General features: G+C 39.9%; 1 protein-coding gene and 1 long non-coding RNA gene across 4 annotated transcripts in view; one reads left to right on the forward strand and one right to left on the reverse strand.

Moving 5' to 3' along the window:
* Positions 1 to 8,077: 8,077 nt before the first annotated feature.
* IMPG2 (interphotoreceptor matrix proteoglycan 2) overlaps positions 8,078 to 26,862 on the reverse strand; it is a 48,772-nt gene continuing 29,987 nt past the window's right edge. For 2 of the 3 annotated variants that reach the window (XM_015877056.3, XM_015877038.3), the window contains 12 exons: positions 26,773 to 26,831; positions 25,201 to 25,218; positions 22,434 to 22,678; positions 21,778 to 21,860; positions 17,344 to 17,668; positions 14,993 to 16,776; positions 13,856 to 14,075; positions 12,491 to 12,701; positions 10,526 to 10,714; positions 10,141 to 10,339; positions 9,241 to 9,320; positions 8,078 to 8,371 (listed from right to left, as the gene is read on the reverse strand). In XM_015877056.3, the coding sequence (XP_015732542.2) occupies positions 8,359 to 8,371; positions 9,241 to 9,320; positions 10,141 to 10,339; positions 10,526 to 10,714; positions 12,491 to 12,701; positions 13,856 to 14,075; positions 14,993 to 16,776; positions 17,344 to 17,668; positions 21,778 to 21,860; positions 22,434 to 22,678; positions 25,201 to 25,218; positions 26,773 to 26,831 (3,426 nt within the window). In that variant the 3' untranslated portion in view covers positions 8,078 to 8,358. The remainder of the gene's footprint in view (positions 8,372 to 9,240; positions 9,321 to 10,140; positions 10,340 to 10,525; positions 10,715 to 12,490; positions 12,702 to 13,855; positions 14,076 to 14,992; positions 16,777 to 17,343; positions 17,669 to 21,777; positions 21,861 to 22,433; positions 22,679 to 25,200; positions 25,219 to 26,772; positions 26,832 to 26,862) is intronic. The other variant, XM_085545683.1, reaches the window with a different exon arrangement.
* On the forward strand, positions 9,588 to 22,148 carry LOC146762538 (uncharacterized). Its single transcript, XR_014945597.1, has 3 exons — positions 9,588 to 9,720; positions 21,218 to 21,339; positions 22,011 to 22,148. It is a non-coding gene; the product is annotated as an uncharacterized LOC146762538 (long non-coding RNA).

Here is a 26,862-nt window from a genome sequence, read left to right on the forward strand (position 1 = left end):
AGTTTGCACAGCAAGTGCACAAATCTCTCGGCAGATTCCTGGCACAAAAGGACAAAACAGTCTCTGAGGTTCTACATGCTCTGGCATTCCTGAAAAAGCCACCTCATCACAGGAAGGAGCATACAGGATCCTGCTGAGAAGAGTCCCCTGTCATTGGGAGCGCAGAGGAGTGGGATGCTAATTACTCCAGTGGGATGACCATCCTTCCCAGGCCAGGAACAGACAGCCTCTGCTACAGTTGCAGCCATCCTGGTTTTCCAGAGCTCTGTCACTGACCAAGGCATGGGTGCCATCACTTCTGGTGCCCTCTGTGAGGACCTCTATCTGTAGACCACTGGTCTGAACCCCACCTATATGCCTATTCTATTATAGTGTTGACTGTGGTCTGCACATAATATAGCAAACTTGCTGAGCTGATGGTCATTTGTCAGGTTGCAATTGCTTCAGGCCTTTCTGCTGGTATTGAGGAGAACCGCTGATACCAGTATGGTATTTCAACAGCAGCTGAAGATAAGATTTGGTCAGCTGGAGAAAACTGAAAACCTTGTAGCTTGAGTAGGCTGACATCTCTTCTTGCTTCTTGTGATGGAGAATAAGACTATGGGCATGGCTAATCTGGTCACCTTCTGGCACCATAAACATGGAGGGAGTACATTATCTCTGCCCCACATGAACAGCTGTAGGGAGTGCAGGCTGACAGCTTCTCCCTTGAAGTAGGATAAATACAAGAAGGGCTTTGTACATCCAGCATTTCAAATAATAGCTGTGAATAAGTCAGTCCTTTGTCTAAGTAAAATCCTTTGCTGTACTGCTTTGGAAAGAAAAAAACTCTTACAATATTTTATTTAAAAAAAAAATAGAAAAGAAAATGAAGACTCTACTGGATTGAAGAAGATAGGAAGACCATGGAATTATAGACTTATAGAATATCCTAAGTTGGAAGAGACCCATAAGGATCATTGAGTCCAACTCCTGGCTTCATGCAGCACCACCCAAGATATTCTGTTCTCAGCCTCAAAATGAAGGAAGCCTGAGTTCAGAGCAGTAGCTGGCAGCTGCCACTGATAAAACTTTTCCATACTGTCATGCAAGGTGGGAGGTTGGCAGTAGGGGTTTGAATATGCCATAGTTGTGGATAAGGAGTAATAAAAATAATAAGAAATAAGCAGTAAAAAGTTTGTTATGCAGATTAAAAGAGGACAGCCTACATTATGAAAACCTGAAACAGTGTTTACTTTTTATGTCTTAGTGGAAAAAATATGGAAAGGTGGAGAGATTTCAAATTCACTTTTGGCACTGGTAAGAAACTTCAGAGCTCTCCCCTCAGCTCTCCCTCCCTCTGTCTGAAGGTATGCTTTGGCTTGCCTCAAGTTCCTTCCACAGTTCATTTCAGGGGTTAGATTTTTAACCCTGGTTTTACCATGCTCTGCATGTGGAAAAGCAGAGCAGATGTTTGAGTGCACTTACCAAACAGACAAAGCAGAAACAAATATTTCCTAGAGCTCCTCATGTCCTCCAGCACAAGTGGCCCTCCAGGTTTCCACCAGAGTTTGAGGAATTGTTTTCCCACCACTACTGTTGTGAAGACAGATCTGTCACTTGTCCTATCTTTAGAAACTGTCTTTAAAAGAAAGCAGAAGTGGATTCTGGGGGCAGGGGAGCAAACATAACTGATTTGCCTAGACTTTTGTTTCTGATTTGTAGTTGCTGACACAGCCTGTAACCATACCTCATGTTTTGTCTGATCATCTTCCATTCTTTGGTCTGTTCCTCTTGCTTCCTTGAAAGCACCCCAAAGTGAGATCACAGTGACACAGATATAGAGTTGTACAGTGACAATAACATAAAGATGGTAGAAAATATCCAAAAGGTTGTTGTATGGTGACAATAACATAAAGATGGTAGCAAATATTCAAAAGGTTATTTACAGGAAAAACTCACCCATATAGAAGCCTTTAGTCAGCTAGGAAACACTCAGGAAATCCCCACTGAGGAGCAATTCTAAGAGATGCTGCCTTAGTGGTGGTCAGCCCTTAAATGAGGTCTAGAGGAGATGGAGTCAAGCTCCACCCCTTCCGGGAGCACAGCTCAATTACTCTCACCTGTGCTCCCACAGCTGACCCAACACTTGCCTCAGCTGGTTAATCAGAGGTTCAGGCTGTGGTTACCAGTTTTCCATACAAGAGTAGATAGCATTGTTTGTGTTCTAGGCTGAAGGCTTCATTAACAGGCATCTGATTCTAGATCAGGTCCTTCCAAACTGAAACTCCTATTATTTTTCCCACTAACCAGGAGGAAATGGAAAGGTTCTGAAGCAAATACTGTGCAGGATAGGAGGCATCCAGAGATGATCAAGTAACTCTAGCTGGATGAGGCAGCTGATGGTCTTAGAGGCAGCTGATGGTCTTAGAGAATCCCATCAAAGAGCAGGTAATTTTATTTTGCTCTGCAAACTGCTCTTCAGAATGAACTGCGTGTGTTTTTTATGTGTAGTCTGACATTTAAAACTGGATAAATATTCTTGGTTTTCAAATTTGATCCACAAATGTGTTCTCTGTTTGCTAACTGATCTTAGCTGGATTTGAGCTTTCCCATTTCTCAGAGCAGGCTGGGAGCTGCACACAGCCCTTTGTACAACATACTGCAAGAGGCTTATTTTGCTAGAGCTGTTTTCAGAAATGTTCGTGAGAGATTCACATGGGGACTAGTGGGGTTGAAGAATTCATAGATTTGGTTTTCTTTATTACAGGAATGAATCTCTCTGCTATTTTTACTGGGGTTTCTTGTGGGTGGTTCTATTTCCCCTAACATCTGCCAGCTCAAGCTTTTCATTTTATAAAATCGTCTGGTTTTTGCACACAAGTAATTCAACAGTGGGAAGTTCTGTTAAATGTTTATGGAACATACCAGTCAGCACAGATAATTAGGTTTTTATATCATGACATGGAACACTCTTTGTAATGCTGCGTCTGGGAGAGGAACAGCTGGTGGCTTACAAGTTTGTTTGTGGGCTGCGGAGAGCACCTGATGCAAGACCATTCACCAGTAGGTGCAGAGCAGTGGGACTGCAGGAGCTCTGATGTACTCAGTTGTGCACATCACTCACTCTTTCATAATTAAAATTGGCCTTTCCCAGTTAATCATCTTTGCTGGATACACTTTTGGTAGTTCCTCTTGTTTGTCTCTGCACTTAGCTGCTGTAGGTTGCAGAGGGCCTCTCATTCACAAATCAGCATTAAGGATACTTAACAAGGAGCTGCTTATTGATTTGAACATGTACCAAACTACAGCGATTCTGGGACATTTCTCCTCTTCTTAAATAAAAGAAGAAGTAAAGAGAACAATGTCTCAATTTACTGCCGAGCTCCTAACCCTTCCTTCTTCCATCTTTTCCAGCTGAATGATCCCTTTCTGGAGACTAGTTTATGCCGCCTGCAGGCTGTGGCCTTGCTCTCTGCTTCAAATTCCTTACCAGCAGCTTCATTTTTCCTTTTTTTGGCAGGTAAGCTCAAAGCCTTCTGTGGTTTACCCTTTTAAAAAGCAATGGAGTCATGTGGAGTCCTAAGAGATGGCCCCAAAATCAGTTTAGTCTGTCATCTACCCACTGATTCTGCTTTCTTTTAGTCCAGTGTATTCAGTGTTGGCAGTATACATGACAGCTCCCATCCAGACCTATGTGCATAATACAAGAAGCTGGACTGTTCTGAAAGGTCAGCCTTCATGTGCCTGCTCACTTCAAGCCTTGGGAGGATGTTTATCAGGGGGTTTGATGTCTGTAATGCAGGTAAGCAGGAGCTGTCATTGTAAATGCTGATGTGGCAGGGAGATGGGCACAATGAGGTCTCTTGGAGGAGCTGTCCTAAATCACGCTGTGTTCCCACCACAGTTGGCTGTGAGCTTCCAACTATGTCTAGAGGAGAAGACAGAAAGCGAGCCCTAAAAAAGTAGTTGTGGGAAGGCGACTTTTTGTTGACGTTGTTGCTGATTTTAACCAGAACCTTAAGAATCAACACAAAGCAAAGTGATTTTGTGTGAAAGCAAAAAAATGCTACGCGGCAGTATGTGGTTTACCAAGGAGCCATTTGTGTGGATCAAAACCTGCTAACACACCATCTGGAGACAAGGAAGGGAATCACAGACTCTCCCTTACTGAGCAGGTGACTGGACCACAGTCACAGTAAGGACCACAGCCAGCTGTTACCTGTAGGTCATGCTAAGGAGGCTTGAGCTCCATGCCGCTGCTGAAAGCACTTTTGCATCCTCTTCCTCTCTGGGATGAGAGGTCATTCAGTCGCTGTGTAATCCTCTCAGGATGGCTTGTATGCACACTGCTGGGACTGCCCTTGCTCTTGCCCTCTTTCATCCAGTCGCTTGCCTGCATTACTGCATAAAGCCTTGACGTATGGCCATATTCCTTATTGTTACTGCTTTCATTTCTGTTCAAACTAGGTCAGCCTTTCCAGAAACGCATAGTTTCCCCATCTGGTAATCAGCTGTGGAGATGCAATCACAACTCCAGTTAACACTAACTCTGATTTGTGTTTAATAGGAGACTTTTGGCTAACATTTTCACCTCCTCTGATTCAAGACAGATTGTAGTTGTTGTTGTTGTTTGGGTTGTATAAATGACACCACCTGGTGAGGGGATCTCCTTAAGAAAAGGGCAGGCTTCAATTGTAGCTGACTGTGACCTACATATTTAATAAATACATTAATGTAGTCATTAGATGTGCTGACAGCAAAATTGATTTTTCAAAACATAAATTGGCATGTGTTACAGCAAATTCCAGCACTGGGGGGCTGAGAAAGGTTTGAAACCTGTCTTCATGTTGAATTGAAAATGCAGGAAAACTAAAAGCATAGGTTTGGAAATGGTGTTCAGCTGTTCCCAACCAGCAGCAGCACTTTAGGCGAGCTGTCACTTTCTGTCCTACAGCCCACTGTCATCTCCTAACCAGAGCTGTCTGCTGAAAGAGCGTTTCCCACTGCAAAGTGTAGGGGTGAAGCAGAAGGGAGGGAGGGTGACAGGCAGCAAGGGAGAGCGCGAGAGGATGGGAAGTGAGCTGAAATTCCTAGAGTCGTTCATAATCTGGAGCAGGAGAGCCAGCTAGTGTTGAATGTGGCAAAAACAAAACTTCCCAGCTTGGAATGACCTATATAAAGAATTCCTTTCCTGTCTCAGAAACAGCTTTGGATTCTTTTTTATTATTATATTTGAGAAACAAAAGCATGTGGATGGATATTATGTAGAACATCAGCCTGCTGATCCCAAACCAGATCAAGCAGTGGAAAGACAAGGTGGAACCACTGCTGGTGCTGTAGCACACTTGGAGTAACCAGAAAGCACCAAGAAATTGCTGTGCATAGCTACCAGTATTTAAAGAGTAACAACACTCTGTTGAATTCCATATGCTGTGCAAAGTCAGTCTGTGTCTGTCCTGGAGTGCTTACAGATAGAGATATACTGGCATTGAGTTTTTGCTTTACCAGGAAGAGATGCCTGTCCCTGCTGTGCAGCTGTAGCACCTTTGCATCCCTGCTGCCCACAGGCATGGGGTGGGAGAGAGCTTGGAGTTCTCTCCTGCTTCTTGTGCTGCCTCTCTCGTCAAGGAGCCATTCCTGCAGGTCTGATCAGGATATGAGTGACAGGCTTGACTGGTAAAGGCTGAGCTTACTCCTGGTGCTTTTTGGAGGTGTGAAATGTGAGGGTACTGCTCGAGAGCCTCTGTTAGGGGGAAGCTGGCAGCATTGTGCAGAGCCATGTGTTCATCTTTTTCAAGCCTGAGGGCTATAGATAATCAGCACAAGCTGATGGACCTGCCCACAATCAGCAAACAAAAGCTGCCTTTGAGTGCTCTTAAATTAAACTGTCATTCAGACCCATGCTTTTTGACTTTCTATAAGCAAAAAATTCATGTTAATTAATAGCAAGTACCGATAGATTTTTATAAAGAGCTTGGTTTGGTTTTCTGAGGATATTTAGAGTGTTTTGTCTCTGCCTTTGGTTGGGAAACTCTTTACAACAAGACAGTTCATTAAGTCCTTCATGACATATTGTAAGATACATCATCAGAGTTCATGGGAGGAGGGGTCCTTTGTTTTTGTTAAGACATCAAGATCCCCTTAGTAACATGTTTTGGTTATTTAATTAGTGCCAACACAGCTTTATAATGGGCAAAGATCATAGTAGAAAGCAAAGCCCTCTATTACATGTTTTGTAGCATGTATTTTCAGAATATAACTGTGCAAGTGATAAAGAATGATGCTCGGCACTTGTGCTAGCAGTGAGCTCAACAGCTTAACCAACTCAGTCTTAAAAGAAGTCAAACACCAAACTTCCTGCCACTGTGTGCACAACTCCTCATGGCTAAGATACCTTGTTTTGTCGTGTCAAACTCAGTTTCCACATCAATTTTCTAGAAAAAGCATTTTGGAAATAGTATTTTATTGTAGTGAAAATATCATTATGCTTATAGGTACACACACACAAACAGGAAAGAGACACTGTATATACACTGAAATACCACAAGCTCAGTGTAACTGAGAGTGTGCCCAGCAGGTAGTTAAGTACCATTAAGATGTACCTGATCCCAGCTGCCCTGAGAGCACTGGGTCACACTGTGTGACCTCTGTCTTGTAACACTTGGTCACAACAGTATTAAGCTGCACCGTATGCCGCTGCCTTGTATTGTTTGGGGTTACAGTGATTTCCGTAAACCTTTATTTGACAGATTTGCAGCTCTGCTATTTGCTGCCCCTCAAGGCAAAAAGATACCGTGCGTGCAAGCAATCCAACAAGGTTCTCCAGAACACACAGAGGAATTGCACTGAAATCTTTACTTGCTTAGATAAATCAGCCTATAGACAAGTAATTCTAACATTGAACTTTTAAAACTACCATGTGGCTGTTGGCACGTGTGGGCAGAGAGCTACAATTATCTTTGTAAAGACAACAAGCAGCTTGGACTTGGTTGCAGGTAGAAGCTACTGTAGCCCTGACTGCAGTGCTAGTGCCTTAACAAAACTAACGTTGTCTCGAACCAGAGCTTCCACATACATTAACAAGTGGTCAAAGCTCCCTTCAGAACTTCACAATAAAATGCAATTTCTGTACTTTGTGAGGTCCCCATATGAATTTAGCTGCTCTAAAATGCTTCAGGAGGGCTGCATCTGCTGGAGGAAGGCTACCCTCACTGAGAGTCTAGCCCTTCCCCCTTAGAAACTATTGTCATTCACTAAATACATATACATATGAATAGCACAGCTTGATTTTGAAACACAGTTCATAGTGGGTCAGTATTGCTCAGTTCAGGGAAAAGGAAATAATAAATGAAATCAATATTTAGCTGAATTCAACACTGTTTAAATACTAACTATGGTTTTAAAAAAAGTTGGGCACAAACATCACTGTAGTATTTCATCATTAACCTACTCATCTTTCTATTTCAGCAGTTCAGTCCATTCTGAAAGTAAGCTGGTAAGGAAATACACAACAAAGAAACAATGCATCTTAACAACAGATTATCTATGTATAAAAAAGTCAACGTTAGTCACTTAAGCTTTATACAACGATTGCATGATAGAAGACCTGCTTGTGTCTCTGGCAGGAACAGCTGGACTGCCAACCATCGTGACATTATAACACTGTATTGCAGAAGGAGTGCCCTGCTTTGCTCCAGCACCAGATGTGGCCACTGCAAGCCAGCGGTGACACTTACTGTGAGGGGAGATCATTTCAGAGGGCTGCAGCCTCAGCACTGTGCTGTTTTGCTAATGCCAGGTGGCAAAAGTTTAATCTGGCAGTTGTGTAAAGTAACAGCATTTCCAATGAGGTTATGTTCATATTTATGCTTTAAAATAATGCTAACGCCGTTCTATCACTGTGCTTCTCTCCTACAAACCATTCACATGCAAACCACATTCTTCCCACTAGCACTTTGTACTTGTGAATTCACTACAGTAGACTCCAGTGAGGGGATAAATACCAGACAGGATTTTAAAGGTGCCTTTTATTTTCAGTTTGTGCACGTATCTTCTCTTTTCTGAGGAGATTTTTTTTTTTTTTTTTTTTTTTTTTGCTTTGGTATACTGTCCACTTCAGAGTTAATGTAAAATGAACTTTCGTAACCTCTGCCACTTCTGATCACCTCTTAAAATTGTCACTTCACGCAGAGAAGACAGAGGTAACTGAGACAAACAGACATCTGTACGTTTCAGCCATTCATTTAGAAAACATCTGTATCCATCCATGCAATGTTAAGACTATAAGTAACTTTGCAGTTACATCTGAGCCCCTTGCTATGGCAACAAGGTAGTCTTTATCTCCCATGTGCTCTCTACTGATTTCTTTTTATTTTCTTAAAGCAGCTTCCTGAAATGAAAAACAGAGAAGCAATGATTAAGTTAGTCTCTTTCAAGCTTTGGATTCAACACTTACATGAGGCAGCCCTTTCTACTTTCCAGCTGTGGAAAATTTAGAAGCCGATTTGTCTCAAGATGAAAATATGAACAAGTGACGTGGAAAAATGTGAACTGCAGTTATTTTCAATTAAAAAAACAAAACAAAACTGTAGTTGAGGACTTTGGAACACAGGGGTTGTGCTACTGTAGCTGTTTTTAACCTGTTCCCAAGAAACTGTGCTTCAGAATCTTGCAAATGAACAGAGCTATCAGTGATTTTCTTATTGCTACAGTGAGAATCCAGTTTGCAGGGGACTGAATGCCGACACTTAATTCCTTGATAGCCTTTCCCATGCTTGACTTTCATCAAAGCACACAGCTCATCTTGGTTAACTGTTCAGAATCATACACTTTCTATTCTGATAACATGCCCACAATATCAGATGGTAGTACTGCACTAGTGACCTGCTGGGTTAGCTGCCAAGTCAAGTCTTGCAAACTCAAGATTTTAACATGCTTTTAAAAAATTCTCTTCCTAATAAAACAGGTGGCACCAGCACCTACACTAAAAGCACTAAGAAGGTTCTATTTGTGCTTTCAGGACCAAATTGATGTCAGTGCTTTTCTGATACCTGTTAATTATGGGATTCCCCTTCACCATTTTTAATGTACTTGCCTACTTGTAACAGTGATTAAATTAAGTACTTTAAAATCATTGAGCCTCTTCAGGAAGTATTGAAATCTTGTAGTGCTCTAGCATTTCCAGACAAATATAGCAATGTAGTAAAGGTTGCATAAGAAAACATCAAAGGAATTATGCAGACAAGGTATTTCACTCACATTTGATGCTGCCTAACAAACTCTGCAAACTGACGGTCCTTAGCGTAGAGCTCTATAATTCGAATTCTGTCCTGAATTTCCTAGAATACAAGAAAGACAATTTTAGGTACGTAAGAGAAATTAGAATACTGTCTATTTCTTTCTCTTGGAAAATAAAACTCATATCCTTTGCTATTTCAAGGAGGAGACCTTGAAATTGGACAGTCCAGGGCTAAAATTCTTCTTTGTGCTATTTTTAAAAACGAAGTGCTTCAGTTTTGGAATCTACTCATATTTTACTGTTAAAACCAGGGTTTGGATAGAATGTGACATTTCAACTGGCGTGAACAGAAACATTTCTCTCTCATAGATACTTTCCCCACAGCCCTGGCTACAGGCTGGATTCACACCTCTCACAATTGCTTAAGGATTTGTGGCTTGCTCCTGGATGTAAATCCCTTCTCCTCTTCAGTGAATCCTGGATAGCACCTATACAACAAGGTAGGAGGACAGTATGATCTAACTTGCAGGTTATAGTAAGTACTAAGCTTTAAAAACCCTGTACTAAAGGCCAGGAGGTTTTTACAGCATTGCTGATTCCTGCATGTCAGTTGGCATCAAAAGCTAAAGGCCATGTCTAGCACTAAAGCAAACCCTGTGCAGTTACTTAAGCATTCAGCTCTTTCATCACGTGAAATTCATTACAAGTCAGAACACATACATTCCTTTCTGTATACCTGTTAAAAAGGATTTCTTTCCATGCTTGCTTTCTTCTTTAAATAGTTTCAGCAGCTGTAGTTGTGACTTATCTATCTAGAGCATAGACTCTTGAGAAAGGTTGAGGCCTCAAATTGCAATTGTTAAATATTGGTATTTTTCACAAGATCTTTTTGATGGCATTATGAGAACAAGGTCATTTACCTCCTTAGTAAGCTCACTGTTTTCATAAATGTGCCTTATCTCTTCACTGCTGTAGTCGGTGGATGTCTCTGCACTGGTAGAACTGTAGGACGTTAGCTGAGGGTATCTGCGATAATAATGGCTGTAGCCAGTCGTATCACTTTCATACATGGGGTTGTATTTAACTGCGTTCTCAATGGACGAGAGGCTGTCACCCTGCCTGGGGGAGCAATGAACAAACAGTGAGCTTCTCTGCAGCCCAGAATGGCAGCAGACAGACTAAGGAAGCCTGGCACTCAGAGGTGCACACAAACCCTGCTGCTGGTCAGCTGCATGATATAAGGCTTATGATGAATTATCCTTACTGTGGCAGATGTGTTTTGTAATATTAGATGGTGTCACATACCCCTGTGAGACCTCAGTGTCACTCTTTGTGTACTGGTCTCGAAGGGTCCTTGCCAAGAAGAAGATAACAGCAGATGCCACCAGAAGAAATCCTGCCACAGAAGCAATGGCAATACCCACAACCAGGGGCTCAGACACATATTCTTCACAGTGCTCCCCTCTGTACCACCAGTTCTCTCCTACGCGACACCTGCAAAAAACAAATGCCGGGATAGTAAACATCAACAACAACTGCAACTTTGATTCATATAAATGTATTTAATTTCTTCTTGTGACATATCCTCAGTTAAGTTACCTCAACAAATAAATGCCTTCACAAGTTTGAGCACCAACTTTTTTATTATTATTGACAACAGCCTTTTGGTATTGCTGAATTGAGTGAAGATAGGTAGAATAAGAAAAGAAAAGAAAAGGATAATGCATTTGTGATGGCAAACTTGCTATTTAGAGCATCCTGTAACATGCTACAACTGAAGTCTTCAGACTAAATAAAGACTCATGCACTGATAGAGCCTTGCAGGTAATCTATTAAACACTACAAAGGTAGAAAAAAATCTTTTAATGCTATTGTAAGGCCAATACACATGCATGTGTGTTAAACGAGCAAAATGCTCATAGTGTGTAAAGTCTACAATGGTTAAAGAAATGCATAAAAGAAGGAGCTTGCTTCCAAGACTGAATCTTTGGAATTGCTTCCTTAATCAGCATTCACAATTTCTGCTTTGCTGCAGTTCTGAATATGAAAGCTTTCGGACTTTTGAAGTATACAGACTTACTTAAAATATACCAGTAAAAACAATATATTTCGTTGCATGCCTTTGGAGCATTTTGTTATAAAATCTCAAGGAATTACAGCCACTCACAGCAGTGAGCCTCATTAATAGAAAACATCAGTAAATTAAGTCTTTTGACCTAAATATCTGAAATAGTTTCTAAAAGCAGTAACTGATACTACAGCTTTTTCAAAAGCTTCTTCCTAAGCACTGGCCAGAGCATACCTGAGCACATGTGTTTCCTGTTAGCACTGTTAGACAAATACGATAAAATTTATACTATTATACACATCTGTTAGAGTAACTGTTTTCATATCGCAAAAAGAAACTCACATTTTATTGTTTCTCCTGTTAGCTGCTAAGCCCCTAAGATCAACTTCCTTAAAGTTCTAAATAAGTTTTATTAAAATAAAATCACATGAACTAATATAAATTGTAACTAGTTATCGCTATTGTATTTTTAAAGTAATTCTACCTTTTGTTGATAGGTGTAATTAGATATTAAAACAGATTATTGCATTGATAAAAAGGGGAAAAAATAGCACAGTATCAGAGGGCACATCAATTTATCAGTACATTGTGCCATTTCAGTTACCTGTGAAATACAGACATCTGTTAAAGCACATCTGAACCTTGAAAGGCAAAAAAATACTGATCTGAGGCACGTGTCTTGATTTTCTTATGAACCACACAGTATTTTACCCAAATTACCAATGCTTTCTTTCCTTTTGGGACCTTTCTCTTAAGTAAGAGCACTGTATTTAATGTATCTATGCTAAACAAGGAAGCCTTTCAAATCTGGATTTTTATATTGGGGTCAATTAATATATTTTTTATGACATTATCTAACATTTTTCTTCTTAGAAAAACTTCCGGAAATTCTGTCTTAGAAATTCTGTCCTCCAATTCAAAGAAACTGAAGTGAACAACTCAGTGTACACCATTACTTCTACTTTTTTAGATAGCTTTACCTCCTGACATTTCTGTTCTATGAAAGAAACTAATTACTGCCTCATTTTTGAGCTTTACTTAAGAAAAATAACAGTAAAACTGGGACCTCCACTCAACAGTGTTACATGGTTGATTATTGCAAGCATCTCAAGTGTTACACGTTATCTTGGGGGAATTTTGCACACATCCCATGTAATGCTAGAACAGAGGAACACACATGCATCAAACAGAAGACAACCTACCTACATATGGCCCCTTGCCCAGGGCTGATGTCGCACTTGCCATCATTCAGGCAGAAGTTGGGTTGCAGATCACAAATGCTATTGCAGGGCAGCCCGTCGATGCTCAGGTAGCCAGGATTGCAGACACACTCAGCTTCCCCACTCCAGCGATTTACTAAGCATTCAGAGAACTCATTGCAGGCCTGGAACTTGCAGGGATCTGCTTGCTCACCTGGGAATACCCCCAAAGCAGAAAATATGAGCAATAGGAGAGAACATTACTTAAGGCAGATCGCTGTTGCCATTTTCTCAAATGACTTTTTACTTAAAATAATCTGCCAAAATGCAGCAAGTGTCTTTCCTGAGTTTCAAAGGGCTGTGCTAAGGTGGACAAGCACTAAGATGTGTTCCTCTGCACAGTGCACATTAAGTGGTATGGCTAAGACCACCCAGCAAGACAACTGAAAAGGCAAGTATAAGAAGTGTTCTTTTTCTTACTGGAACACACTGTACCTCAGATGTTTTCTCTCTGCTGGAACTGTATTTTGCAAATGAGTAAAACACAGCTGATCTCCAGTATTTCTTGTCACAAAAAAATTAGGCAGCACAAAGAGAAGGGCAAGGGGACTTTAGGCACTCAGACCCTACTTGTGAAGTGCCTTTGTCTGCAAGGAACACAAGCCGGTTGTATATCTGATGTCTTGCATATCAAGCTTAAGAGGGCTGGCATGAAATTTAATATCAATATCACAAGATTTTTCATGCTAAATGGACTGCCTTTATAGCAGAGCTTCCTCGGAAGCACAGCTGCCATTTGTCAGCAGTGTTGTTTAACAAAAGAACTATTTCCAGGTTGCTTTTATGGTACACTACTGGCTAACTTGGACAGGAAGGAAAGTTCCCTGTATCACAAATGGACTAAGAGGGCCAGAAATGTTTTACTGCAATCAAGCTGTGAGTAGAAGAGTAAGTCAACAACAATTTTCTGTGTAGATACCTCATAGTTAAACTGGCTACCACTCATGGACATGGAGAAAGTCAAACCACATGTGAAAGCCAGCACAATAGAGATGGGCACTACTGTTCCTGCTGACCAGTCCTCCTGTAACTCCTCAACGAAAGTGAAGTGACAGTTATGTAAACCAGTTTGAATCCCATATTTCTATATGGGCCCCATATTATTTGTTCAATCTGGGTCCCAGTTTGTTGTTCCTCTCTCTAGTCCCATAACAGACTTCTGTTTACTTAAACTCTATGAAAGTCTGTCCTGGGCTTTAGAAAAGCCCCGCTTGTGAAAAGCAGTTGGAAATCTCTGAGCAATTAGGATCCTTAGTAGACTGTTAAAACAGAATCCCTTGCTTCAAACTACTTCCCTGCCATCTTTACCTGATTCCACATCCAGAGAGTATTTATCAATGGCCAGATTCATGGTGTGATATGCAGTGTTGCAGAAGTCTTCCAGGATCATATACACAGCATTGGTGACATTTCGAGGCACAGGTTTGGCAAATTTCATTCGACTGTTCACCACAATGCTGCCATTTCTGAAGTTCAGGATTTCCAGATTCTGGAAGCCTGTTAGATTTGACTGAAGGTATGGCACCAGCTGAAAAACAAAGGACAATGACACAAAAACTTAATCCTTGAATCTATGCTCAAGCCAGTTGGTATTGCATCAGGCAGCAGGAGTCTGAATTAGTTCATCCAAATCCCATGGCAAGGGTATTAAAACTCTTCCCAACTGAGGCATCTTGCCAGGGTCCTGAGTATTTCACACCAAATATCAATTTGTTGACAAGTTCCTATTCTACAGTTCAGACACACAGTTATAGGGATGTATGTTGTGGAGCTCTCCCTTGCCCAAAGCAACACATACACATGTCATTTCAAAGGGTATTTCCCTCAAGCATGTTATCCTTTTCTATCTCTTTCCTTTATTCCCTCTGTCTCCCTTAGGAAAATATTCATTACACACAGAAGAGAATTTCCAGGTTAAAACTTGATAGTTGTTTCTGTATTTCTTCTGTGAGGCTTTGCTAGCCATTGACTATTTAGGAGATCAGTCAATTTACAAACATCTTACTTCCCTAAACTACCTCTTACTTGGATGGATTGAATGAGTTGCAGAAAGGCTATCAACAGTCCCAGTGTATATACTACTTCTCTCCCCATAGACTAAATTCAGAGCATACCACAAGCAATTTAAGGAAACGTTGTACTGAATTAAGCTACATTTGCTGCATCTACTGACACCAGCAGAACATCTGGACAGTATCACTAGAAAATTAAGATAATGAGATCATTAGAGAGAGTACTGACTGAATAGAAAATGAAAACAAAACAAAAAACAACTGATGATGTCCCCTTCCCCCCATGTTTCCAGATAGCATTTTTCTAGAGAAGGACACAACATCTGGAAACACCAGTCTTGAGTTACTCTCTGCAAAGGACTGCAGACCAACTCATAATTACAAACAATTTCTATCTATGTAAATGGTTATTTAGCACAGAAATTATACTTACCAGTTCCAAGAATCGTTGCTCTAATGCTTTGTATTCAGGGGAATTCTTATTGAACAGATCTTCTGAAAACATCATATTGGTAACCCGAAGACTGAAAAACACAACTAAAGCTCGTGATGGAACAGGAGTGCTATTGTGATTTTCATGCGTAGGCCAAGCCACACCAGCCATCTCTGTGGAGTGGGCATGGGTAGTTAGTTCCACATGACTGTCAGTCATGCTCTTTGCCTCCTCACTTGGCTCAGGAGAAAAGCTGACCATGCTCACATGATCCAGGTCCACTGACACATCCAAGACTCCTGTTGTTTCATCTCCCAGCTTTGCTGAGGTAACCACTGATGATGATACTGTGGACATCATGGGAGGGAGATGGGATGGAAGCTCAACAGTGTCTGCTGTTACAGTTACGTAGGAGTCCAGAATGGTGCTGATGCTCATGGAAACAGGTGTGTCATGTTCTGTACCATCCTGTCCAGCAAAGCCCTCTAGAGCAGTGGCTGGATGTATTAAAGAAGGAACTGTAGTTGAAACTTGAGCTGCAGTTGGTATTGCTGATTGTATTGCCTGATCTAATGTCTTCTCTAGTACCCTGTCAGTAGGCCAAACATCAGATGGCTTCTTCACTGCTAATCCGGTGTCTCCGCCTGCCAATGATGAATCTAGGGTTTGCTGCTCTTCTGTGGAAGTATCAGTGCGTACCTCAAAGGGTTCTGCAGTTAGAACAGTTTCTGAAGAGCTTTTGTCCAAGTAATGTACCGTGGCGGCTTCACCTACATTTGACTGTCCTGCTGTGAATAATTCTTCCACTATTGGCCTGTCTTCACTTTGATGTTCAACTGCGACAGAAATTATCTCCTGACCTACACTGGACTCTTCTGGTTGTTCTACACTGAGGGCTACAGTAGATGTAAGGAGACTATCCTCCATACCAAGAGTTAATGTAGATGTAAAGAGACTGTCTTCAACTGGCAGACCTGTACTGTGTGCTAAGGAAGGATCTTCTCCAGTTGGCATGTCTACAAAGGAATAGTCCTCTGATGGCTCCAAAACAAAGGGTGGTTTAACAAAAGAAGAATCATCCATGCTCAGTGTTTCTGTCTGTGTAGATGGCTCCACAAATAACGGTTCTCCTGTCTGTAGCAGAGGTACCTGTTGAGTTGTAGTCTCTGGAAAGACAAATATTTCAGACTCATCAAGGAAATCTTCTTTTATACTGGCCACACCTTCATTCTCATCTTTGGAAGTATCATCATCTAATTTACTCCTAGAGTTAAGAATATAATCTAAGATCAGACCTTCAGGAATATCTTCAGTTCTGATTAGCAACGAATCATTATCATCATCAAGCCAGCTATCGGGACCAGGATAGAAAACTGGTTCCAGTGTTGCCACATCCCAAGGCCAAATGCTTGGTTCCATTCCTTTTCCTGAACCATCAAAAGCTGAACCAGATCCATCATCAAACAGAATTCTACCTCCAAGATAAATATCATTTTCACCTTCCTCTGGGTGCACTTCTAAGGGAAAAGGACTTTCTTCCACAGAGTCATGCAACAAAGAATCTGCATTGCTACTGTCTGCAGGACTACCCTGAGTTACTTCTTCCTTCTCAGCAGTCACTATTCTTTTTGTATCCGTCTCTATGACAGATGAGGAGGCCACTGTTGGTGCAGGAAGCAAGGGAGCTGTGTAATCATCTGTAGATGGAGGATCTTCAGGCACAAGGTGAGAAGGGGGACGTGAAGGCAGAAGAAAGTCATCAGATAGTCCAGTATCTTCAAAATCTAAAAATAAAAATGAGCTTTCAATTATTTTTTGTTTATACAAAAAAGTAAAATATGGTTCATTTTTTTTGTCTGTAGGTAGGCATTCATTGTGTTTACTGTGATATATACTGATCTCTTTGCATGCTGAAGTCTAAAGGATGTGTGTTGACCTCTCCACTTCTTTTCATTCTGATATTATATGAGCCAAATCAAGACTGTACTCAATAAAGCAGGTACTGTGTAGCATGTCCTTAGAAGACTGTCTGATAACTATATCTGTTTCAGAGATCAATTATCTTTGCATGGCATCACCTAAACATACTCCATATGAAAATATTTCTGCTGAGTTAAAGAATTATCTTGTACACATAACATGCTGGAGGGATAAACAGGTATTATCAGTTGTTACAGGCAAGTTATCATAGTGTCTTGTTCTTGGATACATGTACACAGTAAAGGTAAAAACAATTAGAGGAATATATCCAATTTATAGACATTTCTGAAAAGCCATTTTGGTAAACTATATATTTAGTGAGTATTCAGAAACACTGATATACAAACTTAAACTTCTGTCAATGACCTTACCATCTGAAGAATCAGGGGCTGAAAGCCATTCCAGAGAGTCCAAAGAATCATGCTCTATTACCGGTACAGTGACCAAAGCAGGAATCTGATTCTCATCCTCTAAATTCAGCCCATCCGGCAAAGATGTGACATCAGCTTCTGAAGAAAGTGGAGCTTCAGGTATCAAACTGACTTCAGAGTCAAAGCTTTCTGGTCTTGGTCGGATTTCGTTGTCAATGGACTCTTCACTATCTAAAGTGGAATCTGGCTTGGTGAAGTCAAAGGGCAAGGTATTGCTGACAGTTGATTCATCTGCTGAAGGCCGTTCAGCTGAAAAGGTGTTATCCTGAAACAAAACCGTAACCTCTATTACAGGGGTAGTATTGGCTGCCCACACTGGGCTGAACATATGAAGGTGTTAACCAGGAGCAAAATCTGGTATTTTTGCTTCTCTGAGGAAGTAACGCAAAACAGCAGGAGAGGCCCAACTAGAAGAATTTGCACTCTTTGCTACTCTTTGCTAATAAGGTTCAGTGTTCATGCAAAATGCACATTCTTGTGACACATATTTTGCATCTGGTCATAACCACTAAAAAGGGAAAGAAGTTATTCCAATTCTTCAGGTGCAGCTTCAGGTAATGGTACTTAGAGATTTACAGTCTATACTCACCCTGTGTCCTTACATATTCCCTACTGAATAAATTGAACTGTCCATTACTAATTAAATCAAAGATAAATACGCACAATATTGTCATCCTTCTGAAGGCATGAAGAGATCCTAACAGCTATTACTCATCAGCTTCATAATCATTACAGTAATTATGATATTATAGTTGCTAGTATGTATAAAACCCATTTAGAAACTGAATTTGACTGTATATATGCCCTATGGTTGTTTATTACTATCTTTTGATTTGTGAGTCTGAGAACCTGGGAAGGAAACTGATCACAATGTAACCAAGAATGCTTAGACCTTTGAATAACTTCACTCTCAAAGTTGAGATGCCAATATGGAAAGAAAACTATCAACAGTAATGATGAACAAGGAGTATGCACAAGGAATTTGCCAATTACATAAACTGCAGGAAAAGAATTTATTTTGAAGCCTCCAATTTGCACACTATTTACTTATAAGACCACACCCCAGTTATGATTTGGTTATAATACTGAGCACATTTTGTCCTTGAAGATTAATCCACTCCCATGTTGTTTCATGAGGAAAACATATTGCAATAAATGAATAAATGGAGACATTAACTTATTTAATCAAGGCTACAAAAGTAAGCTCCCTGCCTAAACTCAGGAGTTACTGCTTTGCACGGATACCTGTTCAGCTATGAATGCTGTGCAATAAGTCAGAAACTGACAAACAAAAGAGTCTTGAGGTATGAAAAACTGACAAATGAAGAAAGTAGAACTTACTGAGAATTAACAAATTCCTGATGGTGATTACTAAAGTTGAGTAGAAAGTTAACAAAGGTTTTGGTAATAAATATGACAGTCCAAGACAAACAAACAAAAAAATCCCAGACTATCTACTTAAACATTTCTGTCTCTCACTGTTCCCTTCTAATCTCTCTCTGGCATGAATGAAGCCTAAATACTTCTCAGTCCTGAAATTATAATCCTGGTTGAGATGCAGGTGAATTAAATTTTTATCTTCATTCAAACTATATTTGAACACTTCAGGAATAAAGCATTGAAGGTGTTTCTCTCTAATTATTTGTCTACCAGAATTGACAATGGTTTTTATAGGCACTTGTGCCACCCAGCCTTCTCTTATTTTTGAATGTATATGGTAACAATCAGTAGAAAAACATATACACCACAGAGACATGTGCTCCAGCAATTATCTTACTTGGCAAAATTGACTATTATAAATAAAACCGTGAAAAAAGGTTACTGTGCAAGATTAGAAATAAATTACACATATAAATTCCATAAAGAATGAAAAAGGACTACCAGCAATAGCTGCTCAATACATTTTTTATGTCATCAATTCGTTGCCAGAAATTGCACTTCATCATTTATTTTAATGTGGATAGATGTTCCTATGACAACGAACATTATTCAAAGACTCTTGTTACAGTGCTATATATTATATTAACAAGTTTAATATCATATTGGCAAGTTCTTTTTTGCTAATGTCTTGAAAGGCTTACAAATATGACAGATGACTGCAAACACAGAACACCCTCCCTGATTTTCCATTTCCTGCTGCCAGAAAGACACTGTGTTCAATAAGCCAATGAATTCTACCTGTTGGAACTCAACTGAAATAACAAGAAAATACAGGTTTTCAAAAGCTAGGCTTGTTTTTTTCTTCATTTTTTAAGAGATTTGTAAAAGTCAAATAAAGGAATTAATGATTACTTGGTACCATCTGCTAGCAATAAGATGAAGTAATGATAGTCCCATATTATGTCACGACCCTGTATGATTATACAAATCCAACTCATTCCCAATTCAGCCACAAAAAGTAATAGCCAAACTCTTTTTCATAGGTAACAGTTCTACGTAACAATATCTACTTGAACCTCAGCAGTTTGATATCTGTGCAAATACTTGACTAATCATTTCAGCCTTGTTTATTGTTTAAGCAGTTTATGAGTTCCTTAAATTCATCTGAAATTACTTCCTAGATTATCTGTGCACATCCAGAAATACTATTCCCTAAAATTAGTTTAAAACTAAGTGACATCACAGAACCACCTCTACTACAAAATCTTCTTGCCTGTATATGTCAGTATAAAAATGGCAGAATCATCTTGCTAGAATAAACATACGTAACATTTCAATAAAGTTAGATCTAGTAAATAGAAAGCCCTTTCCTGAAAGTTAAATCCACGCCATGTTTAAGCCACGTACAGCAAATCCATATGAATTTGCACTTTCAGTACTAATAGTTTTAAAAAAATCAGGGAAAACTGGCAACAAAGTTAAGGATATTCTACCTGTGACCACTGGCTTCTGTGAAGTTGCTAAGGATTTTGCTTCTATAAATTTTTCAGAAGTCAGACTGATATAAGGTGTGTTTGTGCTCATAACAGCATCTCATAGTGAGCTTAGTGAAAACCTACCAGTAAATATAGGTGGTCCTGTTTTTTGTAACTTGTGTTGTGCTCATTTAATTTTGGAAGGCATGTGTGTGTTACACAACAGAGCAGAAACCTACTGGGTAAATCCTTAGGCCCAGACAATGTCCCAACATTCAGCTGCCAGCAGAATTAATTAATTGAATCTCTTCATCCCTGGCACCTCACTTGGTATCTCTGCTTGAAGCCCCAATGTGTCGTACAGACATGTTCAGGAGTACTAACTCTCCTGTCCAACAGGGAACATTCGTCTATGTCCTGAATTGTTCCAGAGGTGTTCAGAGGAGATAATTATACATGTTTAAAAGAAGGACCAGAAACCAGTGCCTACTAATTTTCAGTTTTCTTTGCACTGTGGTCCGCTGGTAGCTCAATACAACTCAGTTGTCTGCCCCCTTTCTCAGTGGGATGGGGGTGAGAACAAAAATAAATAAATAAATAAATCAAATGGAACTTGTGGGTTAAGATAAACCTAATAGCTATAATCATTTACATACATAGATGTACATGACAAGTGGTGTACAAGCAACTGCTCACCACCTCTTGCCGAATGCCCAGCTAGCCTCTAAGCAGCAGAAGCAAGTCAGAAGAACTCCCACTCCCTTCAAAACTCCTTCTGCATGATGTCATATGGTGTGGAATATCCCCTTAGCCAGTTTAAGTCAGCTGTCTTAATCCTGTTCCCTCCCAACTTCTTTGGCTCTTCATGGAGAGCAGAATTGGCTCTGTACAACACTGCTTAGCAGCAGCTGTAAGCACTGACGTGTTATGGTGTGTTATCAACATTATTTTTCTCCTAGGACAAAACATAGCATCATACTAGACCTTCTGAAGAAAACGGTTCCATTCCAGCTGAAACTAAGACACTTTACTGGCAACAAGGATATGGACATCTTTTAAAACCTGAACAAAGAACTTGCAGGTAAAATAAAACAGTAACAGAAGTAGCATATAAAACTTACCCTTTTACCTCTTCTAGCAGCCAGCTTTCGTGCTTACAACTATTTCTCAACTTCCAAAGGAAGGTAGTGCTGTGAGTCAATTTTATTTTTTCTTTAAAGCAATTTACAGCCTAAACATTATGGCAAAAACAGACAAAGGAAGCCTGAAGAGCAAGTCATGGCTAGACAGCTATGTAATATAAGATGATCATAGGAAACTGTTGTTCAACAGATAGAAAATTATCAGATGGGAGATTTCACCAGAAAGTTTTGCTTTCCCAACTGCATGCTTTACATAAACCATAAGACAGAGAAGCTCTGAGTACTGGTTTTAATTTCATCTTGCTTAATTCAGCTGTCTGAATGTGAGACAAGGACAGATGACAAATTAAAAGGACACTGCTCAGAACCATACTCACATCAAACTCCACATGCTCCAACACAGTTGGATGCTCAGTAATCCAGGATGGATCTTCTTGGGTAGGGTGTAATATTTCTTTCACTAGGAAAATATAAACACATAGACTATAAAAACCACAGTAGTAGTGAAGAGAAAATGTTTTAGAACAATTGGTTTAGACTGGAAAACCATTTTTCATCACTGATTTGTGAGACCTTTTCAGAAAGTTTGTCATAGAGATTTTGTTTCTAGAAATAACCCCAGATCACTGACAGGAAGTACAGAAAGAAAGAGCAGAAGGATGGGACACCCTCGATCCTCCACCAGCTATGGCAGGATCTTCGTATTTCGTATTCAACAATAAGCCAGGTATTCCCTTCGTGCTACTCAAGGCAAATACAAAATTACTCTTCTGAAGGTCATCTTCATGTTGAAGGCAATATGCATCACATGAACTACGTCTCCTTTCTGTTCCTGTTAATTGCTGAAGTATTAATGGAATTGCATTCTACAAATGGTGTCAGAGAAGAATTTGAAAAGGCAAATCTAATGGACTGAGCATGGGATACTACTCCTAATGACTTGACCGAGTTACCAAAACAAACTGCAACACCTTTGTGTTTATGGCTTCTTTTTAGTTATTCAGAGGGTTGATGAATCATAAACAGTACTCACCATTAATAAGCTGGAGAGAGTTAGGGTCTAATGTCAAGGAACGGTTTTCAAGCAAGGCATTTTTCTGGAGGATTTCAGCAATATAATCTTGGAAATCACTGATGGTGTAAACAACTGTTGGATTATCTTCTATCCCCATAAAGGAGTTGTCCTCCACCTTGTTGGAATGAAGGTTAATCAGGTCCCAAGTGGCATTGCTGATGGCTTCTCCATCAAATGTAACAGCATAGTGAACTTCCACCCCACTTTGGTTTTACAAAAAGAAAGAACACTGATGAGAACTGCAAGGTTTTTCAAGCATAGCAAATGCAATACTTTTTTTGACACAGAAACTGTGTCAGTACCCTTTGAAAAAAAAAAAATAATAATTTAATTGTACTGCTTTTAAGCAATCTATGTTATAAATAACTTAATTTTTTTCACACTTGTATCTGTCTGACTCTGTTTTCTACCACTGATAAGTACTCAAGGGAAAGATTACCAAAGCATGACATCTGGTCTGGTCCCAGCCCTGTGTTTCTACTTCTGATGGTAGAGGGATCATCAAGAGACCAAAATATTGGCTCTCTGCTAGCATGTCAGTAGACCCAACAGCATGACTATGGTGAATGATTCTTTTAAGGTTGTGCCAATGACAGGAATGGCTCTGAAGTAAGAAAAGCCCTGATGACTGTCACTGAGAAGTGTCAGTCTGCATTAAATAATGCCTTTAGCCACTCTTAGATGGTATTTAATGCACTTTGTAATTGGGAAAGTTTTTCTAGACTGAATTATTATTTGCTCTCTAACAAAGATGGGGCCCTGGACAGTCTGATCTAGTGAATGGCAACCCTACCCAAGGGACTGGAAATGGGTAGTCTTTAAGGTCCCTTCTGACTGAAGCTATTCTATGAAAGTTTCATATCTGTGAACATCTTAGCTTTTTCCTACTGACTTTCTTCTATTTTCTTGTTGGTGTTTGCCTAAATACACCTAGATGTCCTCTTCTATGTGACAGAATTAGGTAGCAACCAGATTTACCATACACTGAGCATAAGCTCAAGGGAGCCTTAGAAAATACAGCATACTTTGGCTGTACAGAGACCACAGCAAGAAAGTGAAGTAATCTATGAAGTGCTAGGAAAACGTGCTCCAAAGACAGGTTTCCTTCATTCCACAGAGCTGGACTGTATTGCTAAAGTAACAACTCTGTTCAGGGATGTCTCTAAAGCCCCAGCGCCAGGCACAACAAAGACTTAATCAGCAAACACTGACTAAAACCAGGAGCCTGATGAAGTTTTGCTGCTGGAGCTGTTACTGAAATGAGCCCACTGTAGACTCACACTGAGTACTGAGTGTCAGTAGAGTAATTGAAAAAGGACTGCAGTAGTGAAGAAGCAAAGCAAAGATGGAATACGGTGTTCTAGTAAAAAAATAACATTTAGATTTAATACAACACTGCTGTTGTATTAATTACCTGCTACAGTTAATAACTGCTAATAACAACAACACCATCATCTATCTAGAAACGGCTATAATGTCTGGTATTTGGAACACAACCTTTCTGAATTGTTGCATGCATCTTATTCTGCAGAAATGCAGAGTAACAGAGGATAGCTATCACTCAGTATTGATTGTGATCAGATTTGCTCAGTACCATTCTTAAATTAGAATGTTTATTCTCCATATAACAGTTTGTGGAAACTGCTAATACCTTTGCTGAAGAATACACAGAATAAAGTAATACTACTAGTAATTTAAAGCTGTGGTTCATTTTTTTGTTGTTGTTGTCTGCAAAATTCCTCAAATATCAAAGAGGAAAATGTTGGATGCTCAACTTGGACATGTCTACCAAAGAAGTCCATGCTGTTCATGCTGTTACTCTGCTAAGAAACATGTGCAAGATTACTGCTAAGATGTGCAGCAACAATCGCCTTGAAAATGCTAAGTCAACTGCATTTGCTGGAAAACTATGGCTTTCTTATCAATTTTAATTTCTCTAATAATAATCATCCCGTGTCTCCCTAAGATTTTACTGCTAATTAGAAAGACCGTGAATAATCATTAAGTAATTTTATTTTCTCCCCCAGAGGTCTCTATACAAAAGGCAGCCCAATGGCTGACTTGTGTTTATAAGGGTTTTCCTCAAGCAGTTTCTGATAAGCAGCCTTTAAATAAGCAAATTATGTTTATTCATAATCAAACCAGATTGGTATGAGGACAGGCTGAGGGAGCTGGGTTTGTTCAGCCTAGAGAAGAGAAGGTTGTGGGGTGACCTCATTGCAGCCTTTCAATACCTGAAGGGAACTTACTCCCAGGAGGTGAGTAAACTCTTCGAAAGGGCTGACAATAGCAGGACTAAGGGAAATGGTTTTAAGTTAAAAGAGGGAAGATTTAGGTTGGATGTTAGGGGGAAGTTCTTCACTAGGAGAGTGGTTAGGTCCTGGAACAGGCTGCCCAGGGAGGTTGTGGATGCCCCGTCCTTGGAGGTGTTCAAGGCCAGGTTGGACGGGGCCCTGGGCAACCTGATCTAGTAAAGGTGTATGTTTGGTGGCCCTGCCAGGCAGGGGGGTTGGAACTACATGATCCCTGAGGTCCCTTCCAACCCGGGTCATTCTGTGATTCTGTGGTTACTTGTAGTTTCTGGTAGAAGTCCCTCACACTGTATTTTTGCTGGGTTTCTGACTTTGGTGGAGCCAAAACCACAAATCCCCAAGACAGCATCCTCCAGCTAACACGTGCTTCTCATCCGTATAATACAAATATGTATTAAAAATGTTGTCTTTACCTGTCCTCCTCAGGAGAGCTGAACAGAGAAATAAACACAATAAAAATCAATGTTATTATTTCCTTAAGGTCTAACTTTACCAAATTCTCTTCTGTATTCTGCAGGGCACACATACTTGAAAATTTGCATAGTTGCATTATAAACTCCTCTGCTTTTACTGAATTGAGATGCTTCCTATTGATCACAAGGTATCAGAGCAGAACCATAGCTCTGCCAGTAATGCAAGGAACAAGGCTCCCCAGTTCTGTGCAAAGGTAGTTCACAAACATGTTGCTCGTCATGAACAGCAAAGCACAGAAAGCAGCTTTGGTACCCTGCCAGAAATACCAGCCTTTGATTTTTCTTCTGAAATGAAGAGAGAGCTTGCAAATGTATTAGACTGCAAACACTGAGATGGAAGGTTTAACCTCCCAGGCAGAGCTTCAGCAGGGTTTTCCCATGTCATTGCCCCAGCTTGTTGTGAGCGTAGCCAGAAGTGAAAGGAGGAACTGAAAAGACAAACCTGCCTTTGGGCTCCAGTGAGGGCTGAAGACATTCTGTCATTCTGTTTTCCTTGCAGATGCAGGGATAATTACTACACACCTATGAATCAATCTCATCAAGTCAGGTAATTATTGTCTTACAGCCACAACAAAGTGGAGTTCATCAATCCACAGGGAACATTCCTGCCTTGTTGCTTCAAGCATTTCATAATTTGATTGCTATACCATCCTTTTTTTTGACAATATTGGAACAGTGTCCAACCATATGGTTCCAACCGTAAAAACTTCCTCACTATAGCTGTTTTGCTATCTGGAAGTATTCTGGTTAGAATTTGTTGGCTGGAATACTTTAACGAATACAGCTTACAGAGTCTCACATAGAAAACACAATTTAGATTGATTCACAAAAAGCCTCACTGGATTCTGAAAGTCATATCCAGTCAATTCAAGTGCAGTCATAATTTTTGATATATATATGTATATATATCAAAACTCATAATCAGATGTTTGATGTATAATACACAAAAGTAACTTAAAGCATAATTCTGAATCATAAATCAATTTGAGAAAACTAGTTCGTTAAACAGTATTTATGAGACCAAAGAGAGTTAAAGCATTCACCTGCCTTTGCTTCAATCAAAGTTACATACTTCAAGCACCAATCTTTGTAGTCATCCCAAATTAACATCAATAAGTTGAAAAGTAAACACAGCATATTTTCTAAAAGGATTTCCGTGTTCTTCCTTGTTTAATACCAGGACATGTCAACAGCATCAGATATTGATTTGAAATTAGAAAACATCTGTTTTAATTTTAGGTATGATTCCCAAATAACTTGCCTTGAAATGAAAGCAAGCATGTCAAGTGAAGTTCTCTAGTGGGTGAGGAGCAGAAAAGAGATTAAGGCATTTATATACAATTCCATATGTCTATTTTGACCTCTGTACACATACATCATTATGGAAGTCCTCTTTCTCTGATTAACACACCCTAGAAATTCCCTCTCACTGATTTTATGCGTGGTGCCAGTGTGCTGCACCATCAGACATGGTGAGTCTCAACCAGAACATTCACATCTGTATCTTCTTACCTGAATTCCAGGACATGGATATTTTTGTATCCAGGTAGTCCTTCAAAAACATTTTGGATCTATTTTGAAGGGGAAAAAAAAAGATTAACA

The sequence above is a fragment of the Coturnix japonica genome, chromosome 1 (assembly GCF_054131305.1).
Source record: "Coturnix japonica strain WE chromosome 1, WE-NBRP24, whole genome shotgun sequence".
NCBI lineage: Eukaryota > Metazoa > Chordata > Aves > Galliformes > Phasianidae > Coturnix > Coturnix japonica.